The sequence below is a fragment of the Centroberyx gerrardi genome, chromosome 17 (genome assembly GCF_048128805.1).
Source record: "Centroberyx gerrardi isolate f3 chromosome 17, fCenGer3.hap1.cur.20231027, whole genome shotgun sequence".
NCBI lineage: Eukaryota > Metazoa > Chordata > Actinopteri > Beryciformes > Berycidae > Centroberyx > Centroberyx gerrardi.
In genome coordinates, this window is record NC_136013.1 from 20902919 (window position 1) to 20930130 (window position 27212).

The 27212-nt window shown below is 43.9% G+C and overlaps 2 protein-coding genes across 2 annotated transcripts; one reads left to right on the top strand and one right to left on the bottom strand.

The window, feature by feature from the left end:
- The first annotated feature begins 9756 nt into the window (after positions 1-9756).
- On the top strand, positions 9757-18619 carry fosl2 (FOS like 2, AP-1 transcription factor subunit). The gene is made up of 4 exons (XM_071918943.2): positions 9757-10457; positions 14055-14309; positions 14827-14934; positions 16531-18619. The coding sequence occupies exons 1-4, from the start codon at positions 10329-10331 to the stop codon at positions 17095-17097; spliced, it is 1059 nt and encodes a 352-aa protein (XP_071775044.1). The 5' UTR covers positions 9757-10328; the 3' UTR covers positions 17098-18619.
- LOC139926991 (delayed-rectifier potassium channel regulatory subunit KCNS3) lies at positions 17607-27202 on the bottom strand. The gene is made up of 3 exons (XM_071918942.2): positions 25922-27202; positions 18097-18168; positions 17607-17636 (listed from the first exon to the last, which is right to left on the bottom strand). The coding sequence occupies exons 1-3, from the start codon at positions 27200-27202 to the stop codon at positions 17607-17609; spliced, it is 1383 nt and encodes a 460-aa protein (XP_071775043.2).
- Positions 27203-27212: the final 10 nt, after the last annotated feature.

The following is a 27212-nucleotide window of genomic DNA, read 5'->3' on the forward strand; positions in this document are numbered from 1 at the left end:
ACATCGCTGTCAGTTCATATTGGAATCAGATGTGGATTACATCCTAGAATATATAAAAACAGTCATCCAAATAAGTCAGATGTGAGCTGCAATTTGGAACTGAGCATGAAGGCCTGCGGTGAGAACGTAGCCACACAAGCAGCAAGTAAAAACGGCAATAAACCTTTTTGCTCTTCTCTCTCAGCAGCAGCCAACCTAGTTCTGTGTATCCAGAGAGCGCCGACACTTCAAACCACCTCAGCATCAGGCCTCGCCCTGCTACGCTCCACAACCGCCGTACAGCTGTAAACTGTTGACCTCTATCTGCTCCCTTGGCCCAGTGGGTCATGCCCCGAAGGACTGTGGGTAAAAATAAAAAACACACACAAACACCGCGGCTGTTGTGGCAAATGAGATAAGAGCAAAGGGTGAGTGAGGGTGGAGGGGGGGGGGGGGGGGGGTTATGGTGGTAGTAGGTGGGGGTGGGAGGGTGGGGGATGGCTCGTGCCAAGTGACACAAACCCCCCTTGGCAGCCTAATTAAATTTTCCACTTTTCCACACTCGCATTAAGCCTCCATCGAGCCGGAAGGAATGGACGCACCGGAGGAGTAGACCTCAGGAGGAAGATCAACCCCCCCGCCTCTCTCTCTTCCCCCACCTTCCCTCTATTCCGCATTTCTTTTTTGACCGCCCCCCCCCCCAACAGCCAACACACCTATTCCTTAAAGCATAACTCCCGCCATTTTCAACCTGGACCTTATTTTCCCCATCTTTTTCCATCATACCGACCGATTCTGACCACATTCTCATCAGTTGCTTCGCTATAGAGCTACTTAAGTCTTACTTGCCTGGATGTGGCTCTCCATTACAGTCCTATTGGAGCTCTCCTCCGGTGAGATTGTGGTCAAGTAAGACGTACGTATATCTATAGTGAAGCAATTGATGAGATTTTGGTCAGAATTGATCTCCATGATGGAAAATGATGGGAATATAGGGTCCGTTTTGAAAATGGTTGGAGTTATACTCTAAGTTCCCATCTCTCTATCATTGCCTCTTACACTTGTCTTTATGTTTCAAACAGGAGAATGCTATGTCAGTCATAAGACAGCTAGTAAGACATCACAGAGACGGCAGCAGGCCCGGCCTGAAAGCAAACCAGTCAGCACACTGATATCTGCCCAGTTGATTCCACAACAGATTTACCACCGAGGACACGATCAAAGAGCCAGATAAATCAAGCTGAAACAATGGGGATTATTCTACAACCAAGATAAGCCTCGGAGTGGCAAGTGAGGATTGAGGGGAGATACTGGCACACATACAGTGGAGCAACAAAGGATTCTATATGTTCACATTGAGAAATGCAACTGAGAAATAGATTACATCTATAGACATGCCAGCAGTGCTTATCCTCTCTTCATGGGAAGCATTCCTGGGGAGTTCAAGGACTTGCGCTGAATTTTTCCAGTACAGTAGCTGTAAACATGATCTTTCATCCCTGTGTTTGTTCGAGAAAGGTGAATCTGCTGCCTTTAAAGTAATAACCTGCGGCATTTTCATATAAATAAATGTCTGTTTTGCTGCTCTCTATCTCCAATTGATATAACACAATAGTGATTCAACCCATACTGAGTTAAAGAAAGCTTTTACATTTGCTGTTCTAAACACTTCTGGTCGCTCTTTCCCGGGAAAACTCCTCTGGCGTACGGGAAGTGATGCGTTTTCCAGTTTGTTTGGAATAAACAGAGGAACTGGGTAGTTAGCATGAGCAGTGATAGCCACCATGGCTGAACAGACAAAGAAAAGAGAAAGTCAAGCTGCATCAACAGAGAATCCAAGGAGGAAGACGTGACAGTACTGGACACACTGTTTGATTGACAGGTGATCTGTGGGAAGAGCAGTGCAGAAACACCACAGCAACGAGCGCTGAGCAACAAACATGGAGACAAAATAATAAAAAAAAAAAAATTAAGATCTATGTATGTTTTCGAGGCTTTCCAGCTTCCTCTTTAAACTTCAAATGGTTTCACTTCAAACAGTCAGCCGCAGAAAGGAGGATGATACTTTCTAGCTGGGATATGAGGAGCTGAAGTCAAACAACAGGAGCACAACTTGGTTCCCCGACCAAAACCCATTAACATTCCAAGCTGCGAGGCCTTCAGGCCACTCTCGGGCCAGCATACTCATAAATTGCATTGACAACCTTGTTGACAGAGTGAGATAAACTTCCCCATTGTGTGTGCACAGTGGCCGCACTGAAAAGCGTCACTCAGAAACACTATTTGATTTGACTGTTTTGGGCCAACGACGAGGAAAACAACACGCAGAAAGACCAAAACAAAATAATACGCAGACATAAAGCCCACTTTTTGTCAGGCGGCCAACACTTTCCTCCATTGGTTTCTAGCATTAAGGAAACTTTTGTTTTCATCGGGCCCGTGCTTTTTTGTTTTTTTCCGTAAACAAAACAAGCCGTGCGGAGGACATCCAGTAAAAGTGGAAGGAACGGCGGGGGTCCTGTTTATCCGCGAGCCGCAGGTGGCTGTGTTGACCGCCGCACGTCTGCTCAGAAGTCCCCCCCCCTCGACCACTCGCGTCCCTTTCTTCTCCCGGACCCTGTTATTTGTTCACTTCTTCCACCACACGCTCCAACGTTTCCCCTTCTCTCTCTCTCGGCTGTTTTTGCCCGAGCGGCGTTCCATTCTTCTTTGTTTCGAGGTACTGCAGCGGCGTTGGTGACGCACTTCCTTCCATTGTCTCAGGAACCGATACCCTACTGGTTGTGAGGTTACTGTCAAGAGTGTGTTCGCGGGGGCGCCCCGGTGGCTCACCGTGTAGAGCGCGTACCGGGTTCGAATCCGGCCCGCGGCCATTTGCTGCATGTCCTCCCCTCTCTCTCCCATACCTTCCTGTCTCTCTCTCACACTGTCTCTCTCAAAAATAAAGCATAAAATGCCTAAAAGAATATAAAAAATTTTTAAAAAGAGTGTGTGTTCGTGTGTGAGTTGATTGGAAGGTATGCTGTGTACAGGTGATTGTGTGTTTCCCTCATGACTGTTTCAGTGCGGTGTGTAGATTTTGCAGGGTGGCAAAATTACAGAATAAATCGTCGTGCTTCACTGCAGGCTGCTGTGAGAGAATGCATTTTACATTTGCCAACTAGTGGACTGCACAATGGCAACATGAAAACAAGTGGTAGCTGAAGCACTTGACAAAGTTGAGTCATCCTTTAGGTCACCAGGTTTATTTCCCTACTGCAGCAAACAAGCAAGGAAACATTTGGTTGCTACGTGATGGCATTTAGTAAGATGGTCCTATTCCCTCATTCCCACCTCCCAGCAATTTCAACGCCGCTCCTCTCGTGGCGGTATCGCAGGTCCAGCAGGCGACTTGGGCACAGGATTTGTTAGGCTTATGAAAGCAAATCAAAACCAGTGGGTACATGCTGCATTTGTTCTACTGCAGAGAGAGAGAGAGAGAGATTCGGCTCCGTATCCAGCCGTGTTTATGTGTAGGCAGGTTTCAGGTTGCACAAGTAAACACTTCAACTGTGCAGGGAAGTAAAATGTTCTCCCACTTGCCACTTAATTTTAACCATGCTGACTGATATTTACATAAGTAGAACCTCTGAACTTCATAGCAAGATGGCACATTCAGTCTTAATAATTACCATTATAAGACGGTTTGGGAACCTTAATATTATCTGGACAATACTGAAAGAAAGAGGAGTTAATAAAATGGTTGGAACTGAAGCTACACCGATGCCCTTTTTCACTAACAATACAGTATAAAACATAAGTATCATCCAACACAGAGTACCAATCCAGCCCATTGCTTTTACTGAATCACACAGATTTTTATTAGAATAGAATTGGAGTCAATGGACAAAAATGATTGAGATTGAGGCAGGGGGAAAAAAGTTGTCTCTGACATGCTGTGGTTTCTGTTGTTATTACAGTTTAATATTGGGGAAATGGGGAAATCCTCAGATACCAATAGTATATTTCTGGCTTCTAATACCAGTTCCAGTATTCATTCACTCCCAGTTGGAAGTATTACTGAATGTGAGTCATTCAGTCACTAGTAAATATTTAATGTTTGTGATATCCTGTGGAGGGTTTTGCACACTTAGTGTTTTTGCATGTGGATTTGGAAAAAAAAAAAAGACTGAATTCAAACCAAAAAGAACAACGTGATATAAATGTATCAGAGACTTTAAGCTATCGGTCTGGATAGACTTGCCATGTGAACAAGAGGAAGATGTTGTTGAGCAGCCACAATGTTTTCTGCATACTTGAATGTGATTGGTCTTATTGGAGGATATGCAGCCAATGAATTCATATTCTTCTCTGCACAATCCCACACTCTCTGGAGGTCAAGAATGCTCAAATTATCCTTCTGCGCTCTTGTGTTTGACTGCTTTACATGAGTCGTCAAGGCAACCAGCGAATGAAATTGCTGAAAGATGGTTACTTTAATTTACATGAGCTCTGTCTACCGGTCTGGACTCCAGCCTGGTTTACAGATGTCTTGCACCGTGGGCATCCTGACGAAACTGCTAATGAAATTTCTATTTTAAAACGTCTAACTTTCACAAGACATCACGACGAGAGCGCGGATGTCAGCGACGGCATTAGAAGTACAAAGTGATCCGGGCTAAGACTTGACATTTAAGTGTCGTTTCAAGTAAAAAAGCAGCAACACTGTCACACTGTGGGCTTGAACTGCAGTAAGTAGCAGTTGTTTTTTTTCCTTTGTTGTTTATTTTTACAGTAGGAAGAGGGAAAGTGCTGCAATCTGGCAGTTCTACCCAGGTTCTTGAACCATGTAGTGAACCGAACAGATGGAAAACTGCCGCCACACTCGGAGAAGAAGTCATCCGAGAAGCCTACTGGAGGCTTTTACAGAATGTGAAAGAATTCCCTTTTTATGACTATGTTCTGCAGGGAGAGTGTAGACCGGCCGTACATCACAGGTTCATTCCAGAGTTACGCCACGAAACAGTGTATTACCTGCATTAACACGCCACCGGCACCGAGCCACAACAACAGCAAATCCCAATGTCAATCACACTGATTGTTCTTTAACCCAGTCACTGCCCTCCAAGTCAGCACTTCCTTGCCACCACGTGTGTACTGTGCGCAGCACTTGAGCCGCCAGATTAGCCATGCAGATCATGTTGAGCTATTATCTAGGAGAGGGTATTAAAATCTGACAGCATGTGAGTGACTGAGGGCAAGAAAACAAACAAGGAAGACAAGGACAATCGAGAAAAAAAAACAAATCAGTGTAATTTGACCTACCGCACACAATCAAGTGTGAATTGTGGCTCTGGCTGACTTTAAGAATACAAACTCAGTAAAATGCTTCCCTCCTCTGTTTGTATTTCCTTGCTAGTGGTTTAGCTATACAGTGAGTCATTACTAGAACAGTGTCCTGGTCCATGATGACAACAGGAGGAAATAACATGTTGATGTTCTTTTTGAATTACAGTTTTGCACTGCAGGTGAATCTTTGATATTGCTGCTTTAACCAAAAGGAGGCAGAGAACTTTTCCATAGGCTTTTCTCAGTATGAGCTTCCTACCAGTAAATGCACTTGACTCAGATTTGAATTTGTTCCGTGGACGAATGACAACAAGCTCTGTCTTACAATGAAGCCCCATGACAGCAGAGGCCTTAGAGGCCCTGATGTCTATTACATGCCATTGCATGGCACTAACAAGACCTTGACCTCTGGCTAAACTCAGACAGGATGGTCAGTTATCACCACTATCTCCGTCTGTTTTCAAATAATAATACTAACAACCACAGAGTATTATTATTGTTGCTACTGTTATTATTATTAGTATTAATAGAGTAGCCTCATATGAGAACTTTCATATAATTGAGCATTTATTGGTTTATTTTCAGAAATTAAACATATATCATGAGAAAGGTTCACTGCAAAAAATATTAAAGCACTTAAACTTAAAATGCTAAGTTTTCTGGCTGCCTTAAAATTGTAACTTGACTAATTGAGTGAACTTAAGACAATAAGTTAAATCAATCAATCATGCTGACAAGTGTTTATTAGTTGAATGCATTAGCTGATGAACAGCATTCCAGTGTTGTTTATCACTACACTAGTAAGGAGGTTTTGTCAGTTGTTCATGTATCACATGATAATTACACCATTTGGCATGAAGTAATGCAGCTGACTCTGCACTGATGCAAGTGCAGGGAGTGGATACTACTTGCAGGTCTAACAGGGAATGACGACTTCACCTTATTGGGTTTCCAAAATTTGTAGAGTAATGGGGGGTAGGGATTGAACTGGATACTAATTTTCATCATGGTTCTCATTATTTTCATTTTGGTTTTTTATCAGAAATTGACCTATGATTCACCCCCCACAAACGTCTCCATCCTGTCACGTCATATAAACCAGAAGAAAGAAGAGTTCCTGGAGAGTTAACCCAAAGACAATGCTTGCTGGGAAGTCTGCTAATAAGATAACAATGTTTCTTAATAAAGTTTAATATGATCAGTTTAGTGAATGCTTGGTACTGATGTTCTTTTCAACTCAGAATTTTAAGTCACAAGACGTGAACTCATGATTATGTCACGAAGCTGATAACTCGCAATAATAAGCTGAAGTCAACAGAGACATCTACATTGAGTTAACGATTAAAGATGAGTTGATTTCACTAAATTGCACTGAGTTTTTGCAAGTTATTGCCATAAACAAGGATATATGAAATAAATTGCATACCGTAGGTCTCGTGGGCTATTAAGCTGCCCAACTCCTGTCTCGCCTCTGTCTGAGTTTAGGCTGCCTTCAAGTGATGTCGGAAATATGGCAAGCGCGAGTTGAGCGCATATGAACGACCCAACAACGTTATAAATGTGACAGAGAGGATGAATTTTTATGATATCCCGAGTTAGAAGTTGGGAGCCATGCCAATAATTGAAGGTAACAGTAGTGTATATTATTAGTATATATTCATTGCCTGGCTTTTTTTGTAAATAATTAATATTGTTGTGTTTATTTTCACACTTTTAACATTTAACTTTTAGATGTCAAGCATTTTTGTGCATACTTCTAAGTCATCCTCTTGGTGTTGAAGAGAAAAAATCTGCAAATACTATTCAGCCTATAGAATTTATTTACATTGCCACAAAAGATGGAACAAATCTACAACGTTTGCTTGAGAAATTAATTAAAACATCTGTGCCGTTCAGTTTCTAGAATAAAACAACAGCCACTAAAAAAACTACTTCAACCAGTGTGAGTCAATTTTGTCATTATTTCCGACTAAGAGCACTTGACCAAATGGGCGACAAAAATCCGTATTTACAACTTCCCAGCTCGGATTTAGGAGTGTACAAGGCGTACTTGAAGGCAGCATTGGAGATCAGGCCCGTCATCCTCCTTGCGTCACGAGTATACCTGTGACATGTGGATCAGTCGGTCACGGCCAAGTAAGCCCGCTCCTTCATAATGTAGGTTAATTAATGCCTGTGTGTGAGCGCTGAGATGTCCTTTCCTGCAGCGGCTGATTCCTTGGCGGGACACCGACGCGTCGGTGGCGCACAACCCGCGGATCAGCGCGTCATAGTCAATCGGCCTCTGTGCGCTCACGTCCCTGACCCGTCCTATCCCGTCCAGACCATAACGCCTGCCTTTGCATTGGGATACTTAACCGGTCACGTTTATATACGCTGAATCCCATGGCAAAGTATCTGCATCTAGTATCATATTTGCTATCAAAACTTTTTTATATCCACTAAATGTCTTTGGACAAAGTGAAGTAATGACTGACAAGATGATAGCCTATTATTTGTTCAGTGTGGTGAATTATTAGACGTATGGGTCACCAAACTATCAGCTTAGAGGCTCCATTTCCATGTGCTTGATCTCCCACTATAGTGATAAAAACTACCAGATCAAATTTGGACTCACTCGGGAACATACCCTGTCACACTGCCATACCGTGCTTTACCCAAACGGCGCCCATGGGTGCATCTCAAATTATATTATAGCCTTAATTATAGGCCTTTGGCAGATTTGATTTCCTCACGCAATTTAGCAGAAACTGTGTCGCTTAGCAACCGGCGTTACTGCTCAAGAACTATACTGCCTGGCGGAAGATACACATTTAATCATTCATTAATATCAATCAAAAGTAAAAGATTTATTGAACATCTGCGCGCTCTCTCTACAGCCGTTTTATGAAAGCGGCGAGCCGCAGGACGCAGTGGTTTACACGCTGATTTTTTTTAGAACAGCCTTTCCTCGTTTAATGCTTAATTAGATCACTCCACACGCGCAGTTCACAGATCATTAAACAGGTCAAAAGATAGGCCTAATGCAGCGAAAATGACACCCAGTGACTTTGGAAACGGTGACAGATGTGGCAGGGCTGCAGCACCTATATTTGACGTGTTCACGTTATGAGCAAGCAGAGAAACAGTAAGTCACTCAGGGGCGAGTGGTCACCTCAGGAAACCCCCTTGCAGATGATTTTCCCTAACCATCACTTCCACCGACTATAGATAATGCGCAGCTGAAACTTTTTGATGGAGCCAACTCTTTTTTTTTTTTGGCAAAGATACGCGCGGCAAACAGCTTTAGGAGAGCTCAGTATAACCAGTTATGGTGATACAGATTAAAATAGGAACCATACCAGATTGGATTAGACTTAATGCGCCATTTCATATCGTGTAACGTGTCATATTCTGGGCGCCGTGCCCTTGTTTATGAGGTGCGTCCGAATTACAATTAGCCCACATTTCACTGAAATTCCTTTGAAGCAACCATGCTGCGCTGTTGTATTAGGCCTAACCAACGGGCCAGATTAATTTGACCATTAGCACGGGTACAGGCTATGATTTATCCCTACAGTGCCATCCGTGGAGCACCATGCCACCTCTCCAAATTACGCACAATGCGTTTCTGCCAAATAACGTAAAGACTCGATTGTGCAACAACACTGCATGTCCAATCACTTTCAATGGTCTTTATTGAGAGGAACAATAGCAGTTTAAACCCAGTGTGTGTTATTGAGCTCGCATGTGGTGGAGAGAACAGGACGTGGTTGCATGCCGACGGCCTCTCTCCCCGCCGATGCATTTCCATATTCCTCTAGGCTAAGGACAGATGCGGATTTCGAATTAATTCTGGCCCAGAAAAAAACACTTCAAAGAGATGCTGGAGCCTAATGCTGCACCCTAAAACTTCCAGTGTGTGTGTGCGTCTCTCTGCGTCCATGCGGTGACAGGATGCCTTTAAATTTTACGTTTCGATTTTAAAAGTCCTTATCCTCAGTGGTCTGTGTACCGGCGCCCGCACACGGACTGGACCGGGACCCGGTCGCTGTGAGCTCCGAGTCCGGAGTGCGGCGCGCGAGGGGAGGGAATCCCTCCAGTATCTGACGCTCCTTTACCAAGGAAACCCACACGCGCTCTCTGACGCAACTGCCCATTTTAGGAAACATGCGTCAATGGACCGTACCAAGTCAGACAAATAGTGAACTGGACACCAGGTACTGACGTCCTTAACAACAAATAATTCTCCAGAAAGAGGGTTATTGTTACTCTGACTATATTTGTGCTAATCGATTATATCCCCGGTGTCCGTTGGACAAGGGCTCGTTACCGCGGGGCGTTTCTTTTGCGCTGCCTTCACCGAAAACAACCCCTCTGTGGACGAGGTCGCAACGCCCAGACGTGACGTGTGCCGTTTCGTTGGCGTTGAAAAGCGGTTGCAGTTTCTTCATAGTGCCATTGAAGTGAGTCATCTCTAGGAAGTGTGGTAAAAAGGAAAAGAAAAAAAGTTAGAACTGTTCCGTGAACAGCAGATAGCGGCGATAAAGTGAGAAGTAGGCAAGAGGACGGAAAATCTTCTGTAGACTAGGCTAGGCTTTAAAGCGAATGTAAACCTGCGTGAGTCACTAACTACAGGTTCGCTTGTCTGAACTGGATTTGACTGCTGAAGGTGTGCTACTGACTTTAGGCTGAAGTTTGCGCACCTGAACGGATCTACAATAGTGTAGTGTAGGTACAAGTCTACCTGGCGGCTCAAGAATAATACAAGCATAATAAAAAATATATATATCGAAGTAACATCCAAGGCAGTATTTATTCTACCTGGCAAAAGTTGTAAGGATGTTTTAGATGCATTTAGAGAGAGCATAACTGCACTTTGTGTTTGCCAACACTTCTCTGGATATCCAAAATTAACAACGTCTCGGGTCAGAGGATTTCACTGCTGGTGCTTTTTTTTTTTTTTATTCACTGCGAGGATTTTTTTTTTTAAGGCTTCAAAGCTCCAAATCGTCTATTGAAATCTTCCTCTTTCCTGGATCATGTACCAGGACTACTCCGGGAACTACGACACCTCGTCCCGCGGCAGCAGCACCTCTCCGGCCCAGCCAGAGTCCTTCACAAGCGGCAGCAGCACGATCGGCAGTCCGATCTCTACCTCAAGCTACCAGGTAACAGAGGCTGCAAGAGAACACGGGGGGGGCATGGGTCTAAATAGTGCTGTCCGTGACATTCACACTGCCTGACAGTCAGATTCGCAATTATTTCAGCCTACACAGCCGTGGAGAACTGCATAGGCCTTTTGGTTTGTCATAGATTTATTTTTCTATCATGCAAACACGCTTACGCGCGTTTGTACACTGTTTTAATGTAGGAATTCGCCAGTTTGCTTGGGGGAAAAAACGGATGAACCCATTGACAGATTACAACGGTGACTCAACAGATGCAAGCCTTGTACTCCATGGCCAATCTATGCACAGCTCTGCACACATGTATTTTGACTTGGAATATGAACGCATATCATATTAATTCTGTCCATAAGATATGTAAATACATTCTGATTACGCGCGCTGATTAAAATATCAAATTTACGCGCTGGCTGATGAAATGGCGAAGACGCGCTCCTTTTGCGCACATGAAAAACCTGTAGGCTATTCACGGGCCTAAGTTAGTCATGATGATGAAACAAATAATTAGTTCGCAACGTGCTTGGTGCAGTATCAGCATTTCCGACCTCGAAGGCGCATTTAAGTGTCTCTATTTGCCTACTGAGCTCGGGTTAAATTGGTTCGATATCGTTACGCATCGATTATGTTGAGTAAACCGATTTGTGTCCGCGGAGAACGGATCCAGGGCCGTGCATGGGATAACATGCAGAAACACTGACATGCACACCCACAGATGTTAGGTGATTTGTACGGGGTTTGGTGCAGGAGACGCGTCTCTCGATACACCCTCGGGGACCTTGTAGGGATTTGAGCCTGGGATTTCCACATGTCAGTTCACGATCGAATACCCCCCTTCTACCTGTCTTCTTTTTCCCATTCACTTTAAGCACAATCTGTTACAAAACTAGACGATTTTATGGCTGTTACTGGGTATCCTGCGCCCGTGGCACCATGCTGGGATCGGATTTTACGCACAAACGAGGCATCACGACGAGTCCTCAGCTATTTACACTTCACGGTACTCTATAGGCAAATGGGGCATCGCTATAGTCGACTGGAAAATGCAACAGGAAACAATATGCGGACATAAGGAAGCATACCAGCGCACTGGCGCTCAGTGGGTAGAGCAAGGCATTAACGCTGCCAGGGTTAGGGGTTATATGCTCATCATAAGCCTACTTAAGGCAATTTGAATAAAGGAAAACGTCCATCAAAGGCATGCTGTGTTGCAAATGCTACACGTTACAGATCGATTAAAGTTATCCATGGCAGATAATTACCTCTGTTGGTACAGGACCGGAGCTCGGGCCTGTGTGGATGATTATAACACGGTCATGGAGTCAGGTTGAAGTCTGGTTTTCTCAGACGTGCCTCATGTCGCACATGGCATATTTCTTCCAGTGGGAAGCGCACAGAGACGGGGAGCGCAGCGCTGGTTAAATCAAAAGCCTGTTTCCTTATTGTGTTTGATGAAATGCCAATGATTAAATCTGTTCGGTCAAAGCTGTTTTCTTTTTAAAGACAGCCATCCATGGAATTCATGCCCCTGCTTTCATCGCAGGGAGGGTGATTTACTGATTTATGGTTAAAATGAGAATAGATATCTGTACCAACTTAATGTAAAGAGGACGCTATTTCCCTATATACGAATAATAGCTTATGAATCCGGGAAGAGGCCAGCTGTTTATCATCCAACTCGTGTTATTGCGCAGTGACTTCTGTGGAAAAAGCCTTATCAAGCACACACGCAACAGTACGGTAAACGACTTTTGGCTCATATCTCTCACTGCTCCACTTCCCTGTAATCACATATTGGCTGCCTGTTGCCTATTACAGCGGGCCTGTAGTTTTATAACCTCTTGGGAAACATGAAGAGAGTGGAATTTTTACCAGACCGACTTCTGGGATGTTTTGGCCTGGGACACGGTCTTCGTGTGTAAGTCCCAGACTGCTTAACAGTGTCAAGCCAGCCAGAATAACCCCCCCCCCCCCCCCCCCCCCCCCCAAAAAAAAAAAAAAAAAACACTTCCGTTTTTATTTTGATAAATGCACAATGAACCACAGTGAAAATGAAAAGAAGAACATATTAAAGGAGAGGTTGGTTTTTGTGCGTGTTTGAGTCAGTAAATTAATATTTTAGCTTTAAATATTACCCTTCATCAAGGAACACCACAATATAATGTTTTTAGTATCCGTATTTAGTGATATGATTCCACTGAATTTTAACACCTTTGTTGATGTTCTGCAAACCCCATCCCTATTTTTCTATTTTTTTTTCCAAAAGTGACCAATTCTGACGCTTTTATTTTGAAGGCGAACTGGCCCGAATTCCCGTCTTATTCTGGCTAAACCGTCTGGCTTGATACAGCTGGCTGCTTCCCCCTTTACTGGAACTGACCGCGTTACACATGTGGTTAACAAATCCCATACACAATGACTCACCAGACAAACAAAGTACCAGTAGACTGCCGGGATATCCGTCGGAAAGTCGGGAATAACGGGGACAGGGACGTGCGTAAATTACGCACACAGGCACCCGTGTCTCCCAGCGCGTCTGTTTCTCGACTCCAGACGCATGAAGTAACGCTAACCTGTTGACACTTGTTCATTAGAGCGGTGCTGCTCAGAGTGGGGGGTAAAGGGGTTAATCTCACTATAATTTACTGAAATGTGTAAAGATTATTATTCTTACCATAGGTTTCAGCCTCACCACTATTATTTCCCCTTGTACAATGTAGACAGTTGTACAATTCAATGCTAAATCAACAACTATAACAAATCTTTGCAAATGGGGGTCCATGGCCCTAATGTCTTTCTATTTTGGGAGTCTGTCTCATGAACAAGTTGGAGAAGCCTTGCATTACAGTCATATCCTTGTTTCTTAATGCACAACATGGCTTCAAAAGTCTCCACAGCTATGGCCAAATCGTTCAAATACCTTTTAATTAAGACTCTTAGGAAATGTAAAAGTTGTTCATCACAGCTGATTCAGGTAATCAAATCATTAAAATGGTTTCATCATCATTTATGAGATTTTGTATTTCCAGAAAGAGACATTATTCCATGTTGCTTTCCATAACACCATGCCCATTTTATCCAAGGGCAAGACAGGTCCCTGCCCCCTTGCATGTCCTGCTGTTAATCCAGGCTGCATGTGTAAGACTCGCCCCCATGCAGGTTTTTTTGTCTCCTGCTTATTGTAGTGTAGTGGAGATGCAGCGGGCACCTTGGGCTTTCCCACATGATTCACAGCATGACTGTGCCACTGTTCCACTCCAGGGGTTACATGGGTGAAACGAGACAGTGTTTTGCCTATGTGGACTGAATCATTACTATAAGCTTGAAATGTGGAAAATGTGTGAATTTGATAGGGGCGGGTTGGTGGGGGCGGGGGGGTGCGCCTGTGTGACTGCGCTGTCAGGGAAATGAGGCAAAGATAGAAACTAAAATGCTTATGGGATGAAGTTACATGCGTTGATGCTGTGCCTGTATATGAACTTGCTCGTCTAAAACGCTGCTGCCACCCTTTTTTGCATGCATGATCCATCACCTCTCACAATTCTCTCCGTCTGTCCCCCTCCCTCGTTCTCTGCTTTCCAGAAGTACAGGGTCGACATGCCCGGCTCCAACAGTGCCTTCATCCCCACCATCAATGCCATCACGACAAGCCAAGACCTACAGTGGATGGTGCAGCCCACCGTCATCACCTCCATGTCCAACCCCTACTCCCGCTCCCACCCTTACAGCCACCACCTGGCCAACGGCCCGGGGCTGCTTGGACACAACACGCTGGCCCGGCCCGGCGTCATCCGCTCCATAGGGGACACCCGGGGGCGACGTAAGAGGGACGAGCAGGTGAGCGATTGGGGGGATTTTTCTTTTTTTCAAACGGGGAAAATGGTATTTAATTTCAAACGACATGGCTTCTCGGAAATGGGCATGTGTGCCTGATTACATTGTAGGAAAGTATTCTGGCCCTGTTGCTTCAGATTGCCCTTCACAATGTCTTTTCAATATGTTTCTACTGTATCCAAAGCAAAGCGAATTATTCTTTAAATTGGAAGTCGTTGAATCAACCTCGTTTTTTTTTTTCAAGGGCAAAAGTAGAATTAGAAGCAAAACATCATTTAGTTTATTTCATCATGCCAAGACTGTCATAGCAGAACGACTTCTATGGTCTCTGAATAATTGTTATTCTGCTCACAGCCAGCCAGTAGTAGCCAGGTCCTGTTTATACTCCTCTGCTTCGCTTCATATTGATCGAGCTGTGCTTGTGTGTGTGTGTGTGTGTGTGTGTGTGTGTGTGTGTGTGTGTATGCATGCATGTATGTGTGTGACAAACAACTCACCTGGTTTGTTCTTCCACTCCTAGCTAACCCCAGAGGAGGAAGAGAAAAGGAGAGTGAGGCGTGAGAGGAATAAGTTGGCCGCGGCCAAGTGCCGCAACCGCAGACGAGAGCTCACCGAGATGCTCCAAGGGGTGAGTGGAAACACGGTCGCTTCGGCTTCGGCTGCGCTGCGCCTTCATCGTGAAACAGACCGCAGATCGGTGGATGCGGTGGGACATCTTGTTCCTCGTATGCAGCATCCACCCCCTAGCTAATAGACACCCACAGTTTGGGATTCTGTGCATGTGTCAGATGTTGCTGCACCTGAGTTGTTCCACCTGTAGAGCAGACAGAGAAACGGCAAACAGAAAATAATAATTGTAAAGCAGCTGGTACAGAGAGAACACACAGTACATGGGAGAAGAAAAGATATCCATACTTGCTCATAAGTCTGGCTTGATTCCAGGCTGATGATGAGTGATTGAACTCCACACCTACTAAATTTACAACCCAGCGTTACTGGTTTGACTCTCGCTGCGTCTCTGAGTGCTAAGTCTCGCTGAAAGCTGACGGCCGATGAAAAGCTTTTTGTCTGGAGCAGCTGTAGACAGAGGTAGGGCTGTCTCGCAACCCTGCCTGGCAGACAGTAACGGCATCTAAATGGACTAATTAGCTCAATTACAGTGAGGTTGAGCTTGTCAGGCCGAAAACCCCAGGAATGGAATGTGCTGTAGGCAGCTGTCTCTATGAATGCAGGACATTTTGTAAAGGGGCAAATTGCTTGTCTCACATACAGACATGCCCTGCGCACACACAGTCGGACACACACACACACACACACACACACACACACACACACACACATGCGCACACACACTCCCACTCTACCACAGCCATTGCTTCCAGGGAAAAACGCCCTTCCGTCTTCACACCGCTGTTTGTTAAAAGTCCAAATAAGGAAGCATCGCTTTCCAACTATGTGAAAGAGCGATAGATCTGCAGCTTGATTGACTGATATCATTCCTTAATGTTTTACTCCAAGTTTCGTATTGAGCACCTCCTCCCTTGGCTCATTGTTACCAACTTCCTCATACCTTTGCCCCTGAGTCAAAGTTCTCAGACAGCATGTCAGCTTATCATTGTGTGTCTGCCGGAGTCCGTCTAGGACCAGGACTGGCTTTTTTACAGGATCTGTCTTTGTCTTCTGGGGCTTGTGACACATTAATGACACACTGTAGAGGTTAGGGGCGTTGTTTTTATGATAGATCTCGTATCTCTACGAGACAAAATACAACGTATAGTCACAGTCCTCAGACAAAACTTTGAGCGAGACCCAAATCAAATGCAGCCAGAAGCCTTAAAGATTACAAGTTGTAACAGTGTAAATGGGCCATGACAAATGCTTGATTTCATGTGCTGATTGTAGCATTTGTACTGCTTTCTTTGTTATCTTCTCTACCCTGTCTGCTGAGGAAACTCTAGCAAACAGTGCCCTCTTTTGGTACTTTAAAGGAATAGTTGTACTGTACTGTCTGACCACCTGATGGTGAAAGCAACTGTTGATATTCTACACATCAATAATAATGTTTAGTTTTTAGATAATTTTTTGTGGCTATGATTAACTTGGTCTCACTATCTTGACATTTTTCTCACAGAATTAGTCATACAAATGGTTGATTCGCAGCGCTTGTTCAGACATTAACCTGCTCATACTCAATCCTTCCTGTCTTGTGTCTCTGTGTGCGCAGGAGACTGAGAAACTGGAGGAGGAGAAAGCGGATCTGCAGAAGGAGATCGAGACCCTGCAGAAAGAGAAGGACAAGCTGGAGTTCATGCTGGTCGCCCATAACCCCGTGTGCAAGCTGCCCGTCGAGGACCGCCATCAGGGCGGGCACCACCACCACCACCACCACCAGCAGCAGCAGCAGCAGTGCGCCCCCCTCCCCCTGACCATGCGCTCCAACATGGCCGCCCGGGGCCCGCACAACCCGGTGGTGGTGAAGCAAGAGCCGGAGGAGGACCACGACGACGTGGGCAAGCCGCAGCGCTCCGTCATCAAGCCCATCTGCCTGGGCGGCGGCGGCGGCGTCATGTACTGCACGGACGGAGACAGCCTCAACACGCCGGTGGTGGGGGCCTCCACCCCGGCGTCCACGCCCAACGCCCCGAGCCTCATCTTCACCTACCCGAGCATGCTGGAGCCGGAGAGCCCCTCGCCCTCCTCCGAGTCCTGCTCCAAGGCCCACCGGCGCAGCAGCAGCAGCGGTGACCAGTCCTCAGACTCCCTCAATTCCCCCACCCTCCTGGCCCTCTGAGCGGGGGGGGCGAGGCCGGCTGACCGCGCACGGGGCGACGAACGAACACTGTGGCCGATGGCAAAGCGGAAAGAGCAACTGCGTGCCCCCCTCTCCCCCGCCCCCCACCTCCACCTCCACCCAGTGTCTTTAAAAGACCCAAGAGCACATTCAAAAGTCCAGACCAAGCTGACCGTGTGAGCCGTTTCCCTCGCGCAGGGAGACCCACAAGGGCTACGCCGCTTGTTTCTTCTTGTTCCGCTTCAGTGTACTTTTTTTTGTTTGTTTTTTTTTTATATGTAAAAGTGTGCGCGCCAATCCCGACAAGTGTCGTCCCTTCTCCATTTCAACTCCTGAGTGTCAACTTGTTTACTGAACAGATGCTTTTGAAGTAAGAGGTGCCTAAATCGGGCAATTGCGAGTTGAGGCGACGAGACAACCAGAGAGCGAGTTCAATATATTTTTTGAAAACAATGCTAGAAAGCCATGTGGACAACACTTGCACTCCGCCAAGATCAATCAATAAATCACTAAACGAGGTCAGCATTTTCCCGGAATTTCTGGAGAGAGATGCAGACAATGAGCAACGACTTGCTCTCATCTTTTTCCCCCCCTCCATTTAGATTTGTCCTTCATATCCCAGAAACGTGGACCTTGATTCTGGGATCGCTACAAAGAGTGTGGATGTGCTCGTAAACAGTTTTGACGTTATTTCCATCTCTTTAATTGTATTTATGGCCTGTGCTGATAAATTTTACAAAGTGTTTTGTTGATACATTGTCCTCTCCTTATCTGCCTGTAGAAAAGCAACATGGTTCGCCACAAGGTGAAGCAGGAATCCTCAGTGTTGCAAAGGATACGAGCCAATTTTGAGTCAATGCCTAGTTCCTCAATACTCTATACCTACTATTTTGCCATAGCGTTAATGGCTTGACTTTACAGTAGTATTGATGTGCTTTTCCTCAGTGATCTTGTACCTGAACTTTACAACATGTTTAAGACAAAGTGTATGTGATTTACATTGATGTCAGGGATATCTCTCATGTGTAGTAGAACCCCATCCTGAAGCGCATTGCAGGAACGCAGGCTGATGTACGGTCTAGCCAAAGTGTTGCAGTGGCGGAGTGTGGAGGGGAGAAGTTTCATCTTGTCATGTCGGAAAAGTCTGTCTTTTCGCCTAGACATTTCAAAGACATTCTGCCAACATAAAAGTTTGAACTAAACCCTCCCTAGCTGGATTCTGTAGTTCTCTCATTTTTTTTTTTTTTTTTTTTTTTTTTGCTTGCTCTACATTCTCCAAATAAGGGTCTTTACCCTTTTCAACATTGCCTCTCAAGGCAGGTCAGGTTTCAAAAGCCAAAAAGGTTTGTATTACACATGTAATCCTGTAATCCGTTAGTCTTTGTGTAAAGGAGGAGTTTTGCTCAACTTTTGAAAAAGCCACTGTGGTCTAGACTGTCGCCAGCTGGCAATGATGTCAACCCTGTTTATACCTTTGTTTGTAAATCTGTCAGTTTTAGTAAAGAAATGATGTTAAATTCAACTCAAATGTGCTGATTTATGGGTGTATGAACATATGCCAGCATCCTAGGTACTTGGTAGAAACTTTGTCACTAGTGGAAGCCTTACTGGCTTTAAAACAAGGGCCAGACATGGCAACTAATTAATTTTTGACCATTAGGAAGGGATAAGAAGACTCTCTCTACAGCTGGCCTGAGATGAAAGAGGGGACACCTTGAGAAGATGTAATATTTCTGAAGTTCAATGAAGCACTTCTTTTTCATTATGTTGTGTGTGCATCTTAAAGGGATGAGGGTTTTAAATACCATGCACTGAGAAGGATAGAACCGCGATATTTGGGACTTATTTGTTTACTTCAAACATTCCTTATAAGGTCAGGGGTCAGGGGGTGTCATAATCTTTGCTATAACCTTTTTTTTTTTTTTTGTTATCCACGGAATAGAAGATGGGGCCGGAAGACTTTTGTTGTGCTGGATGCAGCAAATGGACTTTGCAATTCATAAAAAGCTGCTGTTGTTGTTTCAAACGAACATGTCACCTATTTATCTTTTGATGATGTTGCGTTTAACGTCACTGGTTATGACATCGTGCGGATGCGACGGGGAATCACCGGTCCTGCATTGACGGCATAAAAAGACATGAGATGATAACCAAAAACATTGTCGTGGGCGAGTCTGATATGTCTGTATGTTAAAAATTTTCTGGACCCCCTAGAAACACATAGGAAAGCCATTGACTGTAGATCTTCTACTGTACATGTCATCTACTGTCTGTCGCCTGTTTTCAACTACTATTACTTATTTTCCAAATGCTTTAACTGTTTAAAATGAGTCAAAATGAATAAAAACAGCAATATGTATAGCAGTGTTTGTTAATTTAAATCAATAATAATAAAAACATTTTCAACTTGGAATAGTGCTATTTTGTTCATGGGAATTTCATGTTTATTGCACATGCATAAAACACAGTAATTCAATCAAGCGAGATTATACTTTTACCTAAAGGCTATAATTCAATAATGAGTGGAACAGGCAGGGATTTTTTTCATAAACTGGCTGCAGCACCAGCCTATTCATTTAGCATTCTGATGCCAAAATAGTTATTGCAAAAGAGTGACTAATAGAAAATATGTTGACCATTAAGTTGCTAAGAATTTTGCCTATGTACTCTGAGTTTGCCACCAATGTGAGACGAAGATGAGTCAGCACATTAGATGCTGTAGGTGTCAAAATGGATGAAATATTAACATTTCAGTGATATATTGATATCAAAACATTACAAAGCTGGTCAGTATACTGTTGCTTACAGATTTGATGGAATCCTGAAGACGATGCGTCACATTTCTCTCTCTCTTGGTTTGGCGGATCCGGCAGAACCACCTTCGCATTTTAGTCTGCAGAATCTGAAATGTCATCTGGGATCTCGCAAACAGCGCTCACATATTATGTAAGGCATATCCAGATAGACAGCAGGGCAGGGCTTAACTGTTGTTGTTGGAACGACTTGTCTTTAAGTAGAAAATCTACAAGCTGCTTGTCACTCAGAAGGAATGACTTCTTGTGATGTGGGGCTTTAACTTGTGGAGGCAGATACAGCGGGTTGGAAAGACTCAGCAGAGGGTGAAAATATCCAGCTCAACCTTATTCTGACCCTGGAAAGTGCTGAATGAAACCTGAGGGTCGAATGTGGACATGTGGGACGCAGTGTCGCTCAGCTTGGCAGGAACAGAGAGCTGTAGGTCAGATCATCCAACTCACACTTGTGATGACCTCTGCACATGGAGTATAGCGAATATGGGCTTCAAGTTCAGCATCCTTAACTATTGATGTTCCATCCTTCAAGTGAAGTGGTACGCTGTCATTTGCTTGGTCAAAGCCTGCCGTATTACAAGTCTTCCTGTCAAAGAGGGGTGAGTCGTCCCCGGCCTCCAGTTTGCAATGCCACTCGGCTTAGGTGGAACAACAAGTTCCAAGTCCATGTCCAGGTTGTGAATCCCGATATGAAGCAAGACTTTGCTGACTGAGTCATCCCAGTCAGATGGGATACTAGCTGTGTCAGTATCCTGAGTGAAAAGTACAGCGAAAAGACAAACGGAGACAGATCGATGTGAAGAGTGAAGTGCGTACTTCTTCCACAGTTGGCCATTCAACCCAGAGGGAGGTTAGCGAGAAGCCCATTGGCCTTGACCTGAGGGGCACACATGCTAATCTAGCTGTGGGTCCATTGTTATTACAGTAAGCAGACCTCAACGTGGGCTTTGGCTTAAAACCTTTTCAAGAAGACGTTGATTTGCTAAAAAAAATAAAGTAAAATAAAATAAATTATTATTATTATTATTATTATTATTATTATTATTATTAATAATAATAATAATAATAATAATAATAATAATAATAATAATAAAAGTAGACATAATGGTAAAAAACTGGGATATCCATTATCCATGTCTCATACAGCCAACATCTGATATGAGTATAAGTCAGTTCTCCAAATACACAATTGTCTAAATGTAACAGGGCAAGCTTTTGATTGCACTTTATACAATGCAATACTGACATTTAACCACTAGAGGGTGCTATGAGCGTATAATGTCAAAAGTGAGCAGTGTTACAAAGCATGGCTTCTACTTATCTGCATCATAGACTGTAAAAATAAAAAAATAAAAAAATAAAAAGATCTGCATACGCCTACATAGAACTTAAGTTATTGATAAGTGAACTGCTGCATATAAACCGTAGTTTAAAAAGGCAGGCATAATGTTTTGCTATCAACAAAAGTATTGATGTGAGGAAAACTGCTGTTAAATGTCAATGAGAACAGTCTTATTGATATAATTGTGTTTGCACTGTAGATCGCTATTTTATAATATGATATTATATTATGTTTGGTGTTTTATGACTGTTGTTTGTTTTGACATTTTATTGCTCTAAGCTCAACTACGCTTTGTCAAAACTGTTTACATGTTTTGAAAGAAATTGATTCCCATATTGATTCAAGCACGGGATATCTGTCAGAATCATTCATGAGTGGCTAACGTGGAAATAAAACAATTCTCCAAATATAGCCCAACTGCCTAAACATACACTTATTGAAAACATGGACTAATACACAGGAAATGCAACGTCAAAACCAATGGATGCAATACTAAAACGTGATCACTAGAGGGCGGTATTGCCCCACAATATGAAGGGGTATCAAACGTATCAAACAGTAAGCTTACAGCAATGCCTGAAGTGGTTTTATAAAAATATGAACTGTGTGTACGCTAGTCTTGTAGTCTAACATGTCTTGCCTTCATCTACAAATAGATATGAACAGAATCACTTTACGTTTACAATATCTATAAATAATGACAGTATATGTTACAGTGGCTTAAACCACTTTGACCTTGGATGTGCAACAGAAGATCTCCTTATCAGAATATTAGAGAAACACTCACCCTTGTAACATCTTCTTGGAGTGAAAATGGATCCGTCCGTTTGTACAGAGAGTACTCAGGTCAATCAATGAAACCTTGAAAGAAAGTTTGTTTGCCAACTTGACGGTAGGTGAAGGTATCCGGTACACTACAGAGACTGTGAATGTATGACAAGAAAATTCAGAGCTTTGACGTGACGTTTAATAATTTGACTACATCGGTATTGTGGGAAACTGGAACCCAAGACTCACTCCGGTCTCGAGACGTTTTTTTCTAACGGTCTTGGACACTTGTCTCGCTCTCGTGCCTGTTTTGACTCGGACTTGTTTTGGTCTCGTGACTAGTTTGACTCACCTGTCTCAGTCTCGTGCCTACTTCGACTCTGATTTATCTCAGTCTTGGCCGCTATATTATATTCATAGTATTTTGTTACATCACCACACGGCCATCTTGGTAGGAAAATAACAGGTGATTGTAATAAATTAACAGGTGATTATAATCAATTGACAGCCACAGCCAATGAGCTGTGTACATGGTTAAGCACCATATTGGTAGGAAATATGGAGCAAAATTTTCAGCTAGCCTACATCTAGTCTGCATCTCTATTTATCCTTAAGAAACTCCTTTGGAAAGACATGCACACTGTTTATTACCTATTTTGGTCTTGGTATTACATAGGACTTGATTTACTCTGGTCTCAGTTTGACTGGGTCTCAACCTGCTTTGCACCTGATTTTGAAGGGAATTACCCTTCATTTGTTCACTCAATCATGCATTGTTTTAGTTTCTGAAGTTGTGTGCACACCGTCTGTTTCCATCTGTTCAGACAGCAATGGAAAAATCATGTTAACGAATGTTAATGTGCTATAACGAAAATCTGATTTCTAGCCTCTGAGCACTTTGTAGTCGTGGTCAGTGGCTGTCATCCAAATGACTGGATGTTTTTTTCTCTGTTTAATATGTCACAAAGGTGTCATGTCATTATAGTCACAGACCAGCGGCCTACAAATATCAATATGTGAAATTCTAGCATGTGCACTTTTCTTGAAATCAAACACTGAGTGTGTGGGATCACTCGGAGTCAGGTGGATGGCATCAGGACATAATGTAATTTAATAGTAACAAATGAATTTGCTTGGTTTGCAAAGGCAGTTAGCATTTGGACTGAATCATGCAGTTGTTTGGTATATAAGTTTAATGCACTGAAATGAAACAAGAACATTCACACAAGCAATTTTCTGTCTTCATGGGCTTTTAGACATTGGCGTAACAACAAATTCTGTGATGCAGACCTGTAATAGAACTAGTAACATACACACACACACAAACTTGAACATTCAAGTTGAACAGAACACAGAATAGTTTCCAGCCTCTGATCCATAATATGAGCAAGTACAGCAACTATAATCTGAACCTATGTTCCTGTTGTCAGTATCCACTGTCTGTCCGCTCTCTCGCTTTCCTGCCACTATCATGTGTGCCTGAATTAAATCGATTTGCATCCTGAGATCCGATTACAGCTGACAGAGAATTTAAGCCAGACATACAAGTGCACTTCCCAGAATGACCTGTTCTTCCTGAATCATTTTCTTTTGCATGTGATCTTCGAAACCTGAGAGAGGCTATACGCCAGTTAAGAGTGGAGGAGGTTTATCTCTGCTAAAAATGACATTTACATTCCTGTAATCCTTCATTTGAATGGAACACGTTCATTGTGTGTAAGCAGAAGAGCTGATAACCCAGCACGGGTAATTAAAATGAAATTGATTTCGGTCTTATAAAGCCAGCTGTGCTCTGCAGCAAAAATGGTGAAGCAGTAGAAGCCAAGTCTTACTTGTTATAACAGGGTTAATAAACATAGTGAACTCATTATCCCAACAGAAAATTGATAATACCAGACAGCGAGGGTGATCTGGAGAAAAAGAATGCTCTCACAAGCAAAAGTATTGCTTGTAAAAATTCTCATTTAACAGAGAGGGAAATGTCACTCCACCCATAACAGTAGACTTACTTTGCAAATTTCCTAGTTGAAAAATGATTTGATTTCATAGCCAAACTCTTCATTTTGCTTCATCAGGTAAAACACAGCAGAGAATGAATGGCAAGATGAGCAAGAGAGGAGATGACATGCAACAAAAGGTCAAAATCCATGGCGTTTTAAGTACATATGCCTACTGAACTCAGAGAGAAATGTAGCTCGATTGTTGTGTTTTTCCTACACAGAGTGGACTTGTTTCTTTTGGAGATCAGCGCACCCCAACATGACTGACAGAATCACTGCCCGCCCCTGTGGAGACTCAAAGCAGAAAATCACCTGGCCGCCCTTCGCAGCGCCGAGATGACCGGAGATATTGCTGACGGTGACTTTCAGTTACAAAGACTAAAGCGACGAACTAAATCAGTGCGCAATTTTGTGTGACTTTGAACGTACACAGGAAGGGCGCAGGAGGAGGGACCGAAGCATAAAAGGTGACCATGCCCCCAAGTGCTGATGTGGACGTTTATTTAAGGGCTTAAGCCACAGGCTGCTTAGTATTCCCTCACAGCTGGCTGCGAAAAGTGTCAGCAGTCAGTGAGATTCAGCTGACCAAAGAACAGCACTTTAACACAGACTTTGGATCATTATAGGGGGCGTGATAGATATTAAAATCAATTGGGTTGAGATAATCTGCCATCCTTTACAAAGTCCTGTTATCTGAGCTATTGGCATCTTTTGGAGGGCAGCCCAGATGTTTGGCCTGTTTTCATTGGTCGGCACATTCTTATCTGAGGAAGAGATAACACTGCCCGCATAAATAGATTAGAGCAATAATGGGAGACAGTTTTACAGCATGTAGGAGAGCATTGGAGCGCAGCAAGATGAAATGTTTGCGAACATATAGATTTAACACCAGCATGTTGAATATAACTTGTTAACAAGGGTGTACAAGAAATATAAATCTTTGGAGTGATAATAAACAAAACCCAGACACAATAACTGTATTGGCTTGTTTATTGTTCTTTGATCAACGACTGCAACTTTAAATACTCATGGGACGCAGTGTTAATTCAACACACCATGAAGATTTTATTTATTTTATTTAACCTTTATTGATCAAGGCACATCAATTAAGAACACATTACAGTGATGAAAGCATACAGCCTTTCGAGTGGGTTCAGCAAATAAAGGCTGTTTGGATTAAAATGAAGAGTACAAGAGAGAGGCATGAAAACAAGACACACCGATCAATAGCAGATAAGGGCAACAAATATCTCAGTAGGAAATGGGTTGTAAATGACAGACATAATTAGCTATAGAACGCTGTAAAATGTCTTTTCAGTGGGCACAGATCTGCAAACTGTTACTCATAATTGTTAGAATAGCAAAACGCAAGAATCAAATTGTGTTGCTGTTGCTGTGGAGTGTGTCCTATCAATAACTTTCCTACAGATACACATTCAGTGCATCTCTATTTAATTGATCGATTTTAAGCAACAGAACAAGTTGGAAAAAGGGGAAACTGGTCTTAGGCTGACTTGTATATTCAGTAAACAAAGTGCTCTTTGGTGAAGCGTGCCTCAGTGAAAGCGAGTGTAAAGTTAAGCCATGAGCACATCTGTCGTGACATACAGAGTTGTTTGATCCTTGAAAGGTACGCCCCTACTGATTTCAATCTAGTTAACTCCATTTTGCAGCTAACCATTTCACCTCGGTCACGTGCAGCTGGTGAGCCTAGCTTGATCTTGGTTGTAAGTGCCTGCAGAAGTGTGCGTGTCATGGTCACGACTGCAAATACATCTTATCAGTTATGAGTGATGAATGAGTTTGTGGGTCTACAAGTTCTTGACGGTAAGTCTTGGTAGACCGGAGCCCTGAAACACCATCATGCCCTTGCTGGAATGGGTCTAACTATTGCTTGGACTGATATCCATGTGTTTTTGCCTCTGATAGAACTTGGCGAACTTGTTGAAGATGTTAGTAATGGGCAGAGCCACGATCAGCAGCCCGCAGATGATGCACAGCGTTCCTACCAGCTTCCCAGCTAGCGTAACGGGGAAGGTGTCCCCGTAGCCCACCGTAGTCATGCTAATGGTCGCCCACCACCAGCCAATAGGGATGGTCTGCAGCTCAGACTCCTGAGACTCTTTCTCTACAAAGTAGATGAGAACAGAGAAGATGGATATGCCCACGGACAAGAAAAGCACCAGGAGCCCTACTTCGCGGTAGCAGTGTCGAAGTGTGGCACCTAGAGATCGCAGGCCGGCTGAATGGCGGGCCAGTTTCAGGATGCGAAACACCCGCATCAACCTCAAGATTTGCACCACTTTGCCCACATTCTCCAGTTCTGTGCTCTCCCCCTCGTCCACGATATCAAAGGCCAAAGTGGTATAGAAGGGCATAATGGAGATTAAGTCAATAATGTTGAGCGGGCTGCACAAGAACTTCCTGGCTGAAGGTGCGACAGCCAGACGAAGCAGAAACTCCACAGAGAAGCACAGGACACAGACGTTCTCAAAGAACGCCAGCACCGGGTTTTCAATCTCCTTGTCGTTGAGATCCACCTGGTGGAAGTCAGGCATGCTGTGGACACACATGGCCACGATAGAGGTAATGACCACGCTCATGGACGCTACAGCCATCGCTTTAGCTAAAGAGGAGTAACCCGGGTTCTCGAGTCGGAGCCAAATATTCTTGCGGACATCGGCGCACCAGGAGCCTTCAAACATCTCTAGGTCCTTGTCCAGAGACGACAGCTCCTCAATAGATGAGTCGGAGCTGTGGAGCTGCTGCTCGTCGCTCCTCTGATCCCAGCCCTTGTCCTCAGCACACTCCTTAAGTGCCTGGAATTTGTTGCTGCAGCAGGAGTCGAGGTGGCGCTCCTTGATGCCCCAATACTCAATCTCTTGACTGAAAGAGACCACGCACAGCCCCTCCATCAGGTGGATTTTGCCTGTGAGGTAGAAGTTGAGAACGTAACAGAAAAAACTTGGACTGCGGTCAAAGTAGTATTCCATCTCAGAGGGACTGAAGTCATCACAGAGCTCCAGGATTGCCTCTTTGGAGCTGCAGCACAGCAGACGTCCCAAACGCGTCTGTGGAAAACGTTTCAGAACATCGTGCTCCATGCGCTGTTTGAAGCCTCCGACGTTGACGTTGATGAAGCAATCATCAGGGCAGTGCCTGCGAAGAATCTCTCCATACACCATGATGGAGCCA

What these genes read in the sequence shown, in the direction of transcription:
- fosl2 (XM_071918943.2), top strand. Translation starts at nt 10,329, where the DNA reads ATGTACCAGGACTACTCCGGGAACTACGACACCTCGTCCCGCGGCAGC. An exon ending in TCTCTACCTCAAGCTACCAG is followed by an intron (nt 10,458 to 14,054) that starts GTAACAGAGGCT and finishes TCTGCTTTCCAG; the next exon opens with AAGTACAGGGTCGACATGCC. An exon ending in TCACCGAGATGCTCCAAGGG is followed by an intron (nt 14,935 to 16,530) that starts GTGAGTGGAAAC and finishes CTGTGTGCGCAG; the next exon opens with GAGACTGAGAAACTGGAGGA.
- LOC139926991 (XM_071918942.2), bottom strand. Translation starts at nt 27,202, where the DNA reads ATGGTGTATGGAGAGATTCTTCGCAGGCACTGCCCTGATGATTGCTTC. An exon ending in AGAGGCAAAAACACATGGAT is followed by an intron (nt 18,169 to 25,921) that starts ATCAGTCCAAGC and finishes GCTAGACCGTAC; the next exon opens with ATCAGCCTGCGTTCCTGCAA. An exon ending in GAGATATCCCTGACATCAAT is followed by an intron (nt 17,637 to 18,096) that starts GTAAATCACATA and finishes ATCTCTCTCCAG; the next exon opens with AAATTCCGGGAAAATGCTGA.